This window comes from Amphibalanus amphitrite, unplaced genomic scaffold, assembly GCF_019059575.1.
Source record: "Amphibalanus amphitrite isolate SeventyFive unplaced genomic scaffold, NRLGWU_Aamphi_draft 000091F_arrow, whole genome shotgun sequence".
Classification (NCBI taxonomy): Eukaryota; Metazoa; Arthropoda; class Thecostraca; order Balanomorpha; family Balanidae; genus Amphibalanus; species Amphibalanus amphitrite.
In genome coordinates, this window is record NW_024881587.1 from 683395 (window position 1) to 695780 (window position 12386).

The following is a 12386-nucleotide window of genomic DNA, read 5'->3' on the forward strand; positions in this document are numbered from 1 at the left end:
GTCGTGTGTGACGTTTCGTGAGCAGGTAAGGAAAAGTCACCACCGCTGGCGAACATTGGTGCGGTAAATGGCAAACACAGATGCTGCGCAGAAAAGACAAATGTGTAACTTCAGACAACATTCGTTCGGACGACAATGTCAAGGCGAATCGAGAAGTTCTTCATGGGATTGTTAGTTATCTGTCGTGCTATTTTAGTAATTTGTGAAATGTATTATCAAAATCAATGTTTATTGAACGCAGATTCAGTTTATTTTCAGATGTACCTAGGTACCCTTACGCTTCACTCATCTCAACTCAAGCTGTTCAAACACCCTTGACAAAGTCGATTAAGAAGAAACGTTGGGTATAATTTATACTGTGTTTTCTCTGCATTATTAACATATTCATCATATATACAATATAAGGGCCACATGTTCTTTACATGTGTCCACATGTTTCGGTCAAGACGCGTGATGGTCGTGTCGTGTAGCTACAAAGTGATGGATTATTTTTTATGTTAATATAGTCCGAATGTTTGATTGGGCGGCTTGTTCCACACAATGACCCGAAGTTTGTGGTAAAACTAGTTTACGGGGTATTCGATGAACAAGTCATTTATTGCAATTCTTATTGCCTGGCTATATTGATGAAAACAATAATTATTATTGCCATTTGTCACATGTCATATTACACTCTACAACACGCATCATGGTCATTAATAAGACAATTTGACGTTTAACAAGAGAATTTGAGAGACGAAATAACGATGTTAACTGCTTGCGTTTTGAGCAATAATGGAATGATGTTAAGTTTTGATACAGTCTTGCTTACACTTGACTCCCAGCTGTTGTGTCTTTGCTATGCGATGTTAAACATATAAAACATCTTACTATTCATGTATGCGCCATGACTCATGTAATCTTTTCACAGCCAAGACGCTCCTAAGGTACTGGGAATGTGGGGAGTGCAGCAGCATCAGTGCAGCACCGATGGTCGGATGCGACGGCTGCGATAAATGGTACCACTTCCGTTGTGCGGGACTGACTAAGGAGCCAGGTAAGCGCAAATGTTTTCTGTCTCAGTATTTTTGTTGCAGCTATAGTGATCAATGAAATATTTTCCGCACTGTTCAGCCAAACATGTATTTCAAACAATCTGCTTCCCAACCAAGGGCGTCGCCACAGGGGGGGGGGGGGGACGGAGGGGATCTCGTCCCCTCCACTTTTTAAAATTTTAACATTATGCCTATGGCGTTGCATGGAAAGAATCGACTTGAAATGGTCCTCGTCCCCTCCAAAATGGTCAATGTCCCCTCCAGTCGTCGCACCGTGGCGTCGCCCCTGTTCCCAGCTACACAAATTTAGTCAAACAATGTGCCAATATGGAATTTGCAGGTTCAGTTGAATGAAATAGGAACAATGATAATTGTAGATTACGTATACCTGCAAGAGAGGAAGACAGAATACATTGTATTGCTTGTCCTTCACCGATACTGTTATTTTTCCATTTCTAGAAACACCGACATGGCGATGCAGGTGGTGCTGCCTGGTGAGGCCGCGGTCTCCGGAATCGCCTGCAGACGAAGTCACCTGGCGTCCATCTGCACATCACTTGCAGCAGTGAGGCCTGCTGACAGCGTCTGGCAGTGTCGGCAACGTGCCAGACAGCTATCTGGAGTCCTGCTCACCGCAGGTCGCCGACAGGAGGGGCGACGCATCGTCTCCGAGGTCGCCTCAGCAGCAGTGAGACCCCACTGGCCGTCTTCTTAGGCTTCAACTAGATTGCGAACAACCTATGCTGAGACAACGCCCATGACGTGTGATCCGGTACCGCTACCGCACTGCGTGCCTGTGCCCGCCGTGAGCCGCTAGTGCATGGGTTCGACCATGAGAATATGTGTTTATGTTGCTTTTTATACTATTGTTTATACGTTGAAGTGACGAATTGTTTATTTTTCGCAAGCCTCCGCTGTCCGGTTGCCTGCAGCTCCATGCAACGCCAGCTGTACTGTTGTTTTAATGTTGTCTCTCCGCTCAGCTGTACTGTTGCCTCTCCGCTCATATATGACACCCTCTATATGAATGGCACTACTGATTGTCGAACCCACTGTCCGTATTGTCCGTAGTGGTGTCTACGCCCATGTTCATACAGCGTGCAGAATCCAGATTCTATTGACTGTATCAATACTGTATCAGCGTATGGGGTGCCTGCTGCATCGCTCAGAGGAAACGCGTCCAAAAGGTGCTGAATTTCGGCGCACGTGTCGTGTCTGGCCTCAGCCGAAGAGATCACGTGACTCCTGTGCTTAACGAGCTGGGTTGGAAGTGTGTGGACGATTTGATTCGTGACAGTGACGTAGCTGTGGTTAGTCGCCTACTTACTTCGGACAGTGCACCACAAATCCTGCGGAGCAAGTTGGTGCTCAGCTCCGACGAGTCAGCTCGCACCACGCGTGCGACCGAGCGGGGACAGCTGCGTCTGCCCCGGGTCCGAACCGAATTCGGCCGTCGTGGATTTTTGTTTGGCGCCAGCCTGCACTGGAACGAGTCCTCAGGAGCGCGTCAACAGTAGGTGTGGTCGACTGGTTAGTGTACCGGAAGATGTCTTAGATGTGTATTTTACTCTGTGGTTTCACTTCTGTCCGGTTTTACTGCAGTGTTTTATCCAGATGTGTTTTCGCATGTATACGACGTGGTCACCACAAAACCCATGTAATGGAGGGACCTAATAAAATTGTATTGTATTGTATTGTATTGAGGAGAGTTGAGCCAAGTCACCATAGGCTCGGGAAGAGAGCAACGTGGAGGCCCACTGCCCCTTCCCCGGCCCCCACTGGGGGCGCCAGCCACTCCAACTTTTGACTGGATGTCAAGAGCGTCGCCACGAGGGGAACGAGTCGCCGGCCAGCCAAGGTAGCCAACGGCGTGTGAAGGTTGCCTGACCTCGAGGAAACTGAGATGGCACCAACGGAGGTTTTGTTAAGTAGGCGACCAAAATTCGAGCGGCAGCAACCTGGGCACCTTCACAGATAGCAGTGCCGCGCATCAGGGCGCCTTCGACGTTGAGCTGGGCGCCGATCATCAGGACGCCGGGGGAATATGACCCAATGTCCCCCGTAAATATGTGCCTCGGAAGGGAGACCAAACCATAAAACTGAAAGCTCGCCGTATTTTATCCACTATTTTTCGAGCAGGTCCATAGATTTCCGTCCTCAAAAGTGCGGGGATATTCCCCAGTGTTTGAGTTGGATGGGACTATAGTGGCGTTTACACCGACAGGAGATTCCCATTGCCGGCTGTGGGAAACTACTGTCGGTGTAAACGCCATTCATATTTCCTGCGTCACCCCTGTGGGGACGCCCTTACTCCATGGTGCCGAGCTTATCAATTTGGATATCAATGGAATCAAAATCTCTTATCGATCGATGAAGAACTAAATTACCCCGACCCGGAGAGCGTCTTTGGAATCAAAGCAGTAGCACATGACACAAGACTTCAGGCAAATAAATCCTTCTTGTCTGAAATAAAACATTTGTGTATTGATAAGCACGTTTTATAAGCAATGGTAGCAAGATTCTCTATGTATTTGTTTTTTGTGATAATTTAGTAGCAGATACTTACCATCGCATTTCGTTTTTTTTTAATTAATAATTTATATTGTCAGAACTAGCAACATGTCTCTTCACTCAACAATAATTACAAAAGTGAAAAGGAAATGATGAATTGCTTATATTTTGGTGAAACTAAAAATTAATTCAGCACACATTTTTTTTACAGCGTTGAAGTCCAGCTCCAAAGGACAGCTGACGATCGTAGCCGAGCAGGCTGTTTGGTACTTCTTCACTACTTCTTAGAAGTACCCGTTAGTACCGATCATGTCTCACATAATAAGCTATTGGAACAAAAATATGCATGTTCTTCTAATTATTCTCGTTTCACACTTTGTATAAATACTTTTGAAATGCATTTACTAATTTATTTCACAAAAACGGCTTGAAATTTTACAACGTCAAAATACTTATTCCAATTTCCACCATGAAACCACCACTATATTACTTGCTTACAGAACCGTGCGCACAGTGCGCGCAGTTTTATCGTGACGTCAGAGGGTGCTTCCTCAGTGGCGCCCCCTGGCGGGGAACGCGTGCAAAAAGTCCAGCTGTTAGGAACGTCCCAATTGTCTAAGTCTAACATTTGTCTAACATTGATCAAGGATCAGAATATCAAATTGTTTGTGTTACAGGCTGGCTGCTACTAAATATAGTGACGTCATCTGATACTAGCAAACGCACCGTAGAAGAACACGGCGATTCGGATTCGCCATTTAGTACTAAGATGTCCCTTATTCGTTGTTCTTAAGATTATCTAACACTTTCACATCTTATTTTCCAGTATTTTATGCTCTAGTTGCTATAAAATATTTTATTTCTTCATTCCTCAGAAGCCTTTCCAAAAGATCGACCTTTGACGTAATTTCTGTAATGATACCCCGCCTTTATCAGCGCCTGGCACCGCCTTTACAGTGACCGGTGACCCAAACACCTGCTGGAGGCGGTCACTAATTCTGAATTCATAAAACCGTACCGCTTAAGACTATCTTGATCTATGCATCAGTTTTCCGAGTTGGCACACTATCAACGATGTCATATCTGAAGAATTGGTGGGTTACTGACTACGCAGATGACATATTTTCATATTTCTTACGGAAAGAAAAGACAGGGATGACCTTCCGCTGCAGATCTCCACAAGTGAGTTGATATTCTGAATTTTACCTAATGTATCTTCGCAAGCAGTATCGCACCGTTCCATTGTTTCCACCCTCAGGACAGCAACCCCGCGTTCGATGTCTCTCGGACGACGAAGATTCTACGCCGTCCGGCCAATCACGTTCCATAACATAACCGCAGCCGAGCATAGGCGGCGGAACGGGGGGGGGGCACCGGGGCACCGTGCCCCCCTTTGATTTTGGCATTTTAACATTAGCCCTATGGGCGTTGCATGGAAAGTCGGCAGTGCCCCCCCCCCTTGATTGAAGGTGTTCTGCCGCTACTGCAGCCGAGCCCCCACTGACCTTGGACGGGATTGGCCGGACGACGTAGAATCTTCGTCGTCCGAGAGACATCGAACGCGGGGTAAATCCTTCTCCTCCACGCCTCAAACTCCTGATTCAGGCTGGACGGGCAACTTTTTCCCATAGAGGCAGCTCCATCGGAGCACACCCGTAACGCGTGCAGCGAGTGCTTGGGGGGGGGGGGTGCTGGGCATCCTGTCCAGTTGGATGGGCTCAGCCCCTGCTACTCAATAGGGTGCCCGTCCAGGCCAATGTCTCCTCCTAATATTCTTACCATCCTTCCGACTCTGGAATGGTCTCGCCAGACTGAAAGGGCCTCACCCAACAAAACAAAACAAAACAAACAAGCAGCTGCACAATGTGTTGCGGCGCAGGGTAGGCATATTGAATTAGGTTGCGGCGCGCCGACACCATGGCCCTATTTCAGGGCACGGCTCTACTGAGCGCTACAGGACCCATAACGGCGTTCATTCCTTCACTGCTAACTATGAGCCTGGTCAGCTATTACCCAGTTTTTGGCAAACCAGCGCACGTTTCCGCAGTGGTCACCTCCAAGCGCTGACACGTTGACCCATCCCGTTTTCAATCGGTGCGCAGCTTGGGGAACGGCGTCGACTGGTGGACATGCTGAGACTGGTTGGGGAGCGGCTTCAGCTCGGCAACACCTCCGTTCATCTGGCCGTGAGGCTGCTGGATCTCTTCATGGACAACCACCGGGTAGAGGTGGCGCACCTCAGCCTGGTGGCTCTCGGCTGTCTCCTGCTGGCCAGTCAGTGACCACTGACCAGTAACGCGGGTCTAGGATCAGTAGAGCTTCAGCCGATCCAGTCTTAGGACTTGGCAGCGTACTGAGTTGCTATCTGCTTTTTTAGATCGCCTGCAACATTGACAACCGGGCCACCGGCCGTCACTGCGAGTAAGTGGTTTGGGGAATAGATCTGGTTGTTGTGGAATATAGCAGGGTATCTAACCAAGCTTATCACTAACACATCATGGCTCATTTGCTTGACAGGATTCTGCATTCCAAGTCTTTTTCTTTACATTGCCCTCTGACCATGAAGTGCAAACATTTCACGATCGCTATCATTTACTAGCCCGAGAACTACCTTTGACATAAGTTCCTCAGTCCTCATATGAGCAGCAATGGTTTGCTCATGCAGAAAAACCACTATTTCTCTAAAAGAAATAACAGCTCGATGGTTAGCGTCAACACAATCCCAACCTACATTGGTGACTTTGTATCTGTCTTGTACCAGCAGTACGTGGGCGTATCGTATGTTTGCAGCGAAGTTCGAGGACCGTGACCTGAATGTGCCGCATGTGCCGGAGCTCCATCGGCTCGTACCGCATTGCTACCCGCTGAGAGACTACCGTGCAGTCGAGGCCATCCTGCTGGAGTTCTTCAGGTTAGTAGGGGTCGTGCCGGTGCCAGAACAAATCAAAGGTCTCAGGGTGTTTAGGTCGTTAATCAAGTAGCTAAAGAACGTGGTCGACAGTCAGTTGGATTGTTATTGACACCACAAGTCCCCGATTTCTGACCAGCAGCGTAAATGCTTACAGCTGGAACCTGTCGCTGGTGACGGTGGCGCACTTCGTCGAGTTTCTGGCGACGCGCGTGCTGGGCCGTGGTGACCTGGTGCGCGGCGCGGAGCTGGTGGGTACCGCCAGCGCGCTGACGCCGCCCCCGGACCACCCGTCGACAGGGCCGCCGCCTCCGACCTCCGGCGCCCAGGCGCTGCGGAACGCCCTGCTGGAACGGCTGCAGTACTTCATGGATCTAGCACTTCAGGGTAGGTCCGGTGGCATCAGAAAATTCCCTCAGCGAGAACCTACTGTGTATACACATTTACTTTACTGCGCTGAAGGCGCCTCATTGTGTCGACTTGAATGTGACAGTGTGACATGACGTCTAGCAGTGTGTTAGAACGCGCCCACTTCCGACAGACGAGCAGTTCATGCTGCACCGACCGTCGGTGGTGGCGTGCGCCTGCGTGCTGGCCGCGCGCAGCCGACTGGGAGTGTGGCCAGCCTGGCCGGCCGAGCTGAGCCGCCTCACCGGCTACTCGGACGCCAGCCTGCTCTCCTGTCTACACTCACTCTTCAGGTGATCGCTTCGTCGCGTTTTTCACCACATTGTACAGTAGGTGCCCAACTCTTAGCCGTTTAACTACGCTGTTATTTGCAACTAGCTTCTCAATGCTTCGAATGCTGCTGTCGCTTAATATTTAGGGACATATACGTATCAGTTGTTGCCATTCTTCTGTCCTAATTCTCCTGATTTTGCACACAGGGCCGCGTTTGCTGATGAGAGGGCTGTCTCCGCGAAGACTGACGATTGGAGCGGATCGGAATGAAGCAGTGAATTATAAAATTGGCATGAGAAGTGACGCATGTGCCAGTATCTATTGAATACCATTTGTATGCTGTTGCTATTTATTACAAGAAGTATGTTATTGTTATTTACTACAAAGAGTGGATACATTTCTGCCATAACTAAGAAAAATATAACTGGCCACGAGAAAAATTCAAAGATCCTCCTGGTCAGAGCACAACAACTTTGTTTTACTACCAGTCTACAGTATTCTTTATTATCAGCAAGAGTTTCCATCATCACAACTTTCAGACACTTAGCCACGATCTCATCTTGTCCCCACGTTTCACATTGCGGTTCCTTCGTCCACCATTCTACTTAGTACTTGTATCACATAATCCATAAATCAAGGTACTATCGTCCAGCAGTCATACGTTTCAAAAACAATATCGGCCACACTTTTGCTTGCGATGCAACACAGGCGATGCAGGGCTCCTTGAGCCCCGCTACTTGTCAGCAGCTTCGTTGGCAGCTGTAGATTTGAGGGCATTTGCGGCAATGCCGCCAATTAAAGCTGCTACTGTGAAACCCTGCGCCAAAACGCGCATTCGCATCATGCGCTGTGACGCCTGGCTGCGGCCTGATTTGAAGTTCCAAAGACCTACGCTGAGTGCTGTTATTGTTGCGAGACACCCTGTAAAACAAATGCACTGAACTGTGATACCAGCATAACATGCCTGGTCAACCAGCAGGCAGCACATGACTGAAAACGAACTGTTTTGCATTCTACATGACACACTAGGTAAGCGTCTAGACTTAAAGCTTATTCATGGTGGCATCAAACAAAAGAGTGCATCTGACATCAGCAATCAGCATCTTTGAAACAAGAATGAGCTACAATGCATGACATTTGAATCTGCACACAATTTACCACGATCTATAACTGCTACAAGCTGTCCCAAATCAGTAGTGTGCAGCAGTCTTCGGCACACCTCATTTTTAGCACCTCAGCAGTCTTTGGAACTCCTCAATGTAACATCTCTAGCATTGCAGCTAGAACTGCTACATGTGCACAAAAGATGGATGATGACTCATCTGGTTTAACCAGATGAGTCAAATAAGGTGGGTCATATGAGTCATCATCTAGCTTTCCAGCAAGAAATGCTACATGTGCACAAAAGATGGATAATGACTCATCTGGTTTAACCAGATGAGTCATATCAGGTGGGTCATATGAGTCATCATCCATCTTTTCTGCACATATTGTAACATTTCTAACCACATAGCCAGTTTTACCAAAGGTTTCACCAATAAATAATGCTTATTTTTTTGGCTCATGTCCCTATCTGCCAGCTTATGTCATCACATCAGCATTAAATTATTTGAGTGGTTGTTTGGATTTATAGGAGGCTTAGAAATAATTCTGGCAGCATCAAAACCCAAAATCTGTTAATTTGGGTGAGAAATGACATCCAAATAAAATTCATTTTGCAGTCTCATCTCTAGCTTTAAAGGACACTATTCCACTCCAATTTTACCATAAAAAGCATTTGCATGGGTGGTCATTTTACATCCTAATTTTACCACACTTGCATAGAAATCATTGCCATTGATCTCTTTTTGGGCCTCATCTGACTGGCAATTCTCCACACTCATCCCCATTTTTGAAGAGGAACTTCCCCTCTGACACCCAAGCCAAGATACAATTTGGGGCATTGGGCAGCAAATGCGAGATTGCGTGATATGAGACAGTTGTTGACGCACTTGGTGGCGCACCAAATGAATCCAAGTGACATAATTAATAATTGTTCCTTTAATTTTCATGTGTTTTTGATGTTTTATTTACTAGATAAACTATTTATCGATAAAAAAGTATAGAAGATAGCAAACTTAAGCGTTTGTAGCAAAACCATTTATTACCTAATTATTATTACGTCAGCATAAATAATTCATGGAAATTCTGGAAAATTGCAGAAACCGATGTCAAGGGAGCCTCAAAATCATGCACGTGATTTCCTGGACGGTCACGCTTAGTGTAGCTCAGCCTTTAGGGGTATTGATTGAGCTATGGGACAGGCATCGGGCAGTCATTTCAATCATAGCAAAAAAAGTATGAAAGCTCTGCTTGGAAATGCAGGGTAAAGACTAACATGAGGGGCATTCCAGGACAGCTCAACCACAGCCGAACACCCTCATATTTTTAAAAATTCTGAAACTTCGTGTATAGGGTAATCTGACACGCTGGAGACGGCCCTGCCAATATTAGACCTCTCTGACTAAAGGTCACAGAGTTATAGCCTCCGGCATTTTGGAGAGGTCACCCTAAAGACCAATCTTTGAGGGCATATATCTCAAAGAAAAAATATTTTATATATGAAAAATATATACCGATGGACTCAAAATTTATCAAAAAAGATTTTGGCTATCTCGAATTTTTTTTTTTGAAAATTTTCAAAATTTTTGATTTTGTGACCAACTTTTCAAAGACCTGGCTCGACCTTTTCCTCATCGAAATTGTACTTTTCGTCTATAGACAAAATGTTTTTTGATCAATTTTCTTTCGATAGAAAAAATAAAAAAAAATGGGTTCTGCCTTTAAAATATATTTTTCGCCACACATAGATGCCGCTGCTGACGCTGTTTTTCCTGAATAATTACTGAATTGAGATAATAAGATGCAGATGATGATCAAAGTGTGTTTCCCAACAACAGCTCAAACGGCGTTCGATAGCCCTGTCAAATTTGTCGAAAGAAACCAAATTTCGTTGACCTAGGGGTCACCGATGACGTCACAGGTCAGGTCAAAAATAAAATGTTTCACCGTTCACGGGGCTTCTAGGGAAAGCGCTATAACACCGAGTAAAACGCATTTTGTCGAAAATCAGCGATAAGGCGTCAGTTGTCTAGTACATATGTTGCTATTAGAGGTCACTGGTCATACCAGGTCAGGTCACAGGTCACAGGTCAGGTCACCAAAGGTCACCACATGAACCCAAGTTTACTAAGGTTGTGCGATGCATGTTTTATGGCCAGTTTTTCATTTCCAACTCAATGGTGTTGGTTATAAGACTATCAGGTACGGAATAGGTCACTTTCTGGTGGAGGTCAGCCGGTCAGGTCAAGGTCAGGTAAAAAAGGTCAAATTTCAAAGTTGATATTTTTGCATAAAATGGGTATTGATTCGATGCAGCTCGTCACGGGGAGTCTAATGGTGGTCTTTGTTTTGCGTTACGAGGTCTAGAATTGCTGAAAATTGAGTTTGAAAATTTAACGTCATCAATTTTGAAGTTTTTTTCGCTATAACTTGGCCAAAAAAGAGGTATCGATCTCAAATTTGGTATGTAGATAGAAAGCGGTAGGGACTATCACATATATTCCGTTTTTTCGAAATTCAAAAAACATTTTGGATTTTTCGGCTATTGTATTTAAAAAATCTATTTTTTTATTTTTGGGGGTCAAAATAAAAAAAATCGAAAAACCGAAATAGCAGTTTTGTAGCCCTCTTGATTCCACACCTTTTATTTATTAAACATTTTTCTGTATCTCTAAAGCTGTAGGCCTGACAGCTCTTCCCGCGAAACCTTTTTTTGGGTCGAAAATGGCAGAAATGACGTCACTCTGACGTCATTAGCGGCCAACCTATCATAGCCTTTGGAAAAAAATTTTTGGTCACCATGTGCGCTAGCTACTCCCGGGAGGGTACTGAAAGTTTGGTGACGATCGGCGCAGCGGTTCTCGAGATATATCGAAAAAACCAAAGGGGGCAAAAAATGCCCCCCCCCCACCGCCTCGAAGGTTAAATAGCCACTCAAAAGGGTCACAGTGTCTTATTTGTTGTTAGAAAACACGTATCTGTCATGAACTGTATCTTATCATCTAAATTCCGTAATAATATAGGAAAACAGCATCAGCAGCGCCATCTATGTGTGGCGAAAAATATATTTTAAAGGCAGAACCCATTTTTTTTTATTTTTTCTATCGAAAGAAAACTGATCAAAAAACATTTTGTCTATAGACGAAAAGTACAATTTCGATGAGGAAAAGGTCGAGCCAGGTCTTTGAAAAATTGGTCACAAATCAAAAAATTTGAAAAATTTTTGAAAAAAAAATTCGAGATAGCCAAAATCTTTTTTGATCAATTTTGAGTCCATCGGTATATATTTTTCATACCTAAAATATTTTTTCTTTGAGATATATGCCCTCAAAGATTGGTCTTTAGGGTGACCTCTCCAAAATGCCGGAGGCTATAACTCTGTGACCTTTTGTCGGAGAGGTCTAATATTGGCAGAACCGTCTCCAGCGTGTCAGATTACCCAATACACAAAGTTTCAGAACTTTTAAAAATATAAGGGTGTCATTTTTTAAAAAAATTGGTCGTTTTGTCCTGGAATGCCCCATGATCAAATTGAAATTTGAGCCAGACAAGTGATTTGATTATTTCAAACAGGCCTTATAACATATTTGGCAACTCAATCATTACGTAAGTCAACTCGCTAAGACCGGACGCGAAGAGGCAGACACTGCGCCACTTTTGCGTGGAAGCTCACCTACGTAGAAAACCTTACCAATGGGTACAAGTGGATTGGACTTGAGTTTTCTCATAAACTTTTCACCAGCAGTTTCTTGATGTTCGTTAATGTCATGCCTGAGAGACGAAATCCACTCCAAATCTTCCTCATCGAACCCCGCATCCCGCGCCGCCTTCGCCCTATCTTTCGCCATGTTTACGTCTGCTCGGGCGGAAGAAATACGGCGACTAAATTGCTGACCCGTCTCCTTCACATGTAATCGCTGTTCTTTTTCCCCAATCCTTATTTACTGGCTGGCTCAAGGACTGGCTATTTGAGCTCGCTGAAAGAAAAGAAGTGGAGTTACCCGGCACTGAAAGATTTCTATGCAGTTAAAGCCGTTTCATTGGAACATTATGTGTTTCAAAGTCAAAAGCAAGGATCGTAAATCGCCTATAAAAACCGTATAAACCGTAAACCGCCTATGCCCTATAGGTACACGAATCTCTTTGTACCC

At 45.3% G+C, this 12386-nt stretch overlaps 2 protein-coding genes across 2 annotated transcripts; one reads left to right on the forward strand and one right to left on the reverse strand.

Moving 5' to 3' along the window:
• Window positions 1–5377: 5377 nt before the first annotated feature.
• LOC122380125 (cyclin-J-like) lies at window positions 5378–7605 on the forward strand. The gene is made up of 6 exons (XM_043362965.1): window positions 5378–5425; window positions 5648–5819; window positions 6336–6456; window positions 6611–6840; window positions 6995–7154; window positions 7341–7605. Exons 2-6 carry the CDS (start codon window positions 5675–5677, stop codon window positions 7402–7404), a joined length of 720 nt encoding a protein of 239 aa, XP_043218900.1. The 5' UTR covers window positions 5378–5425; window positions 5648–5674; the 3' UTR covers window positions 7405–7605.
• On the reverse strand, window positions 7592–12111 carry LOC122380126 (HIG1 domain family member 2A, mitochondrial-like). Its single transcript, XM_043362966.1, has 2 exons — window positions 11927–12111; window positions 7592–8055 (listed from the first exon to the last, which is right to left on the reverse strand). The coding sequence occupies exons 1-2, from the start codon at window positions 12081–12083 to the stop codon at window positions 7868–7870; spliced, it is 345 nt and encodes a 114-aa protein (XP_043218901.1). The 5' UTR covers window positions 12084–12111; the 3' UTR covers window positions 7592–7867.
• Between the last annotated feature and the right edge of the window lie 275 nt (window positions 12112–12386).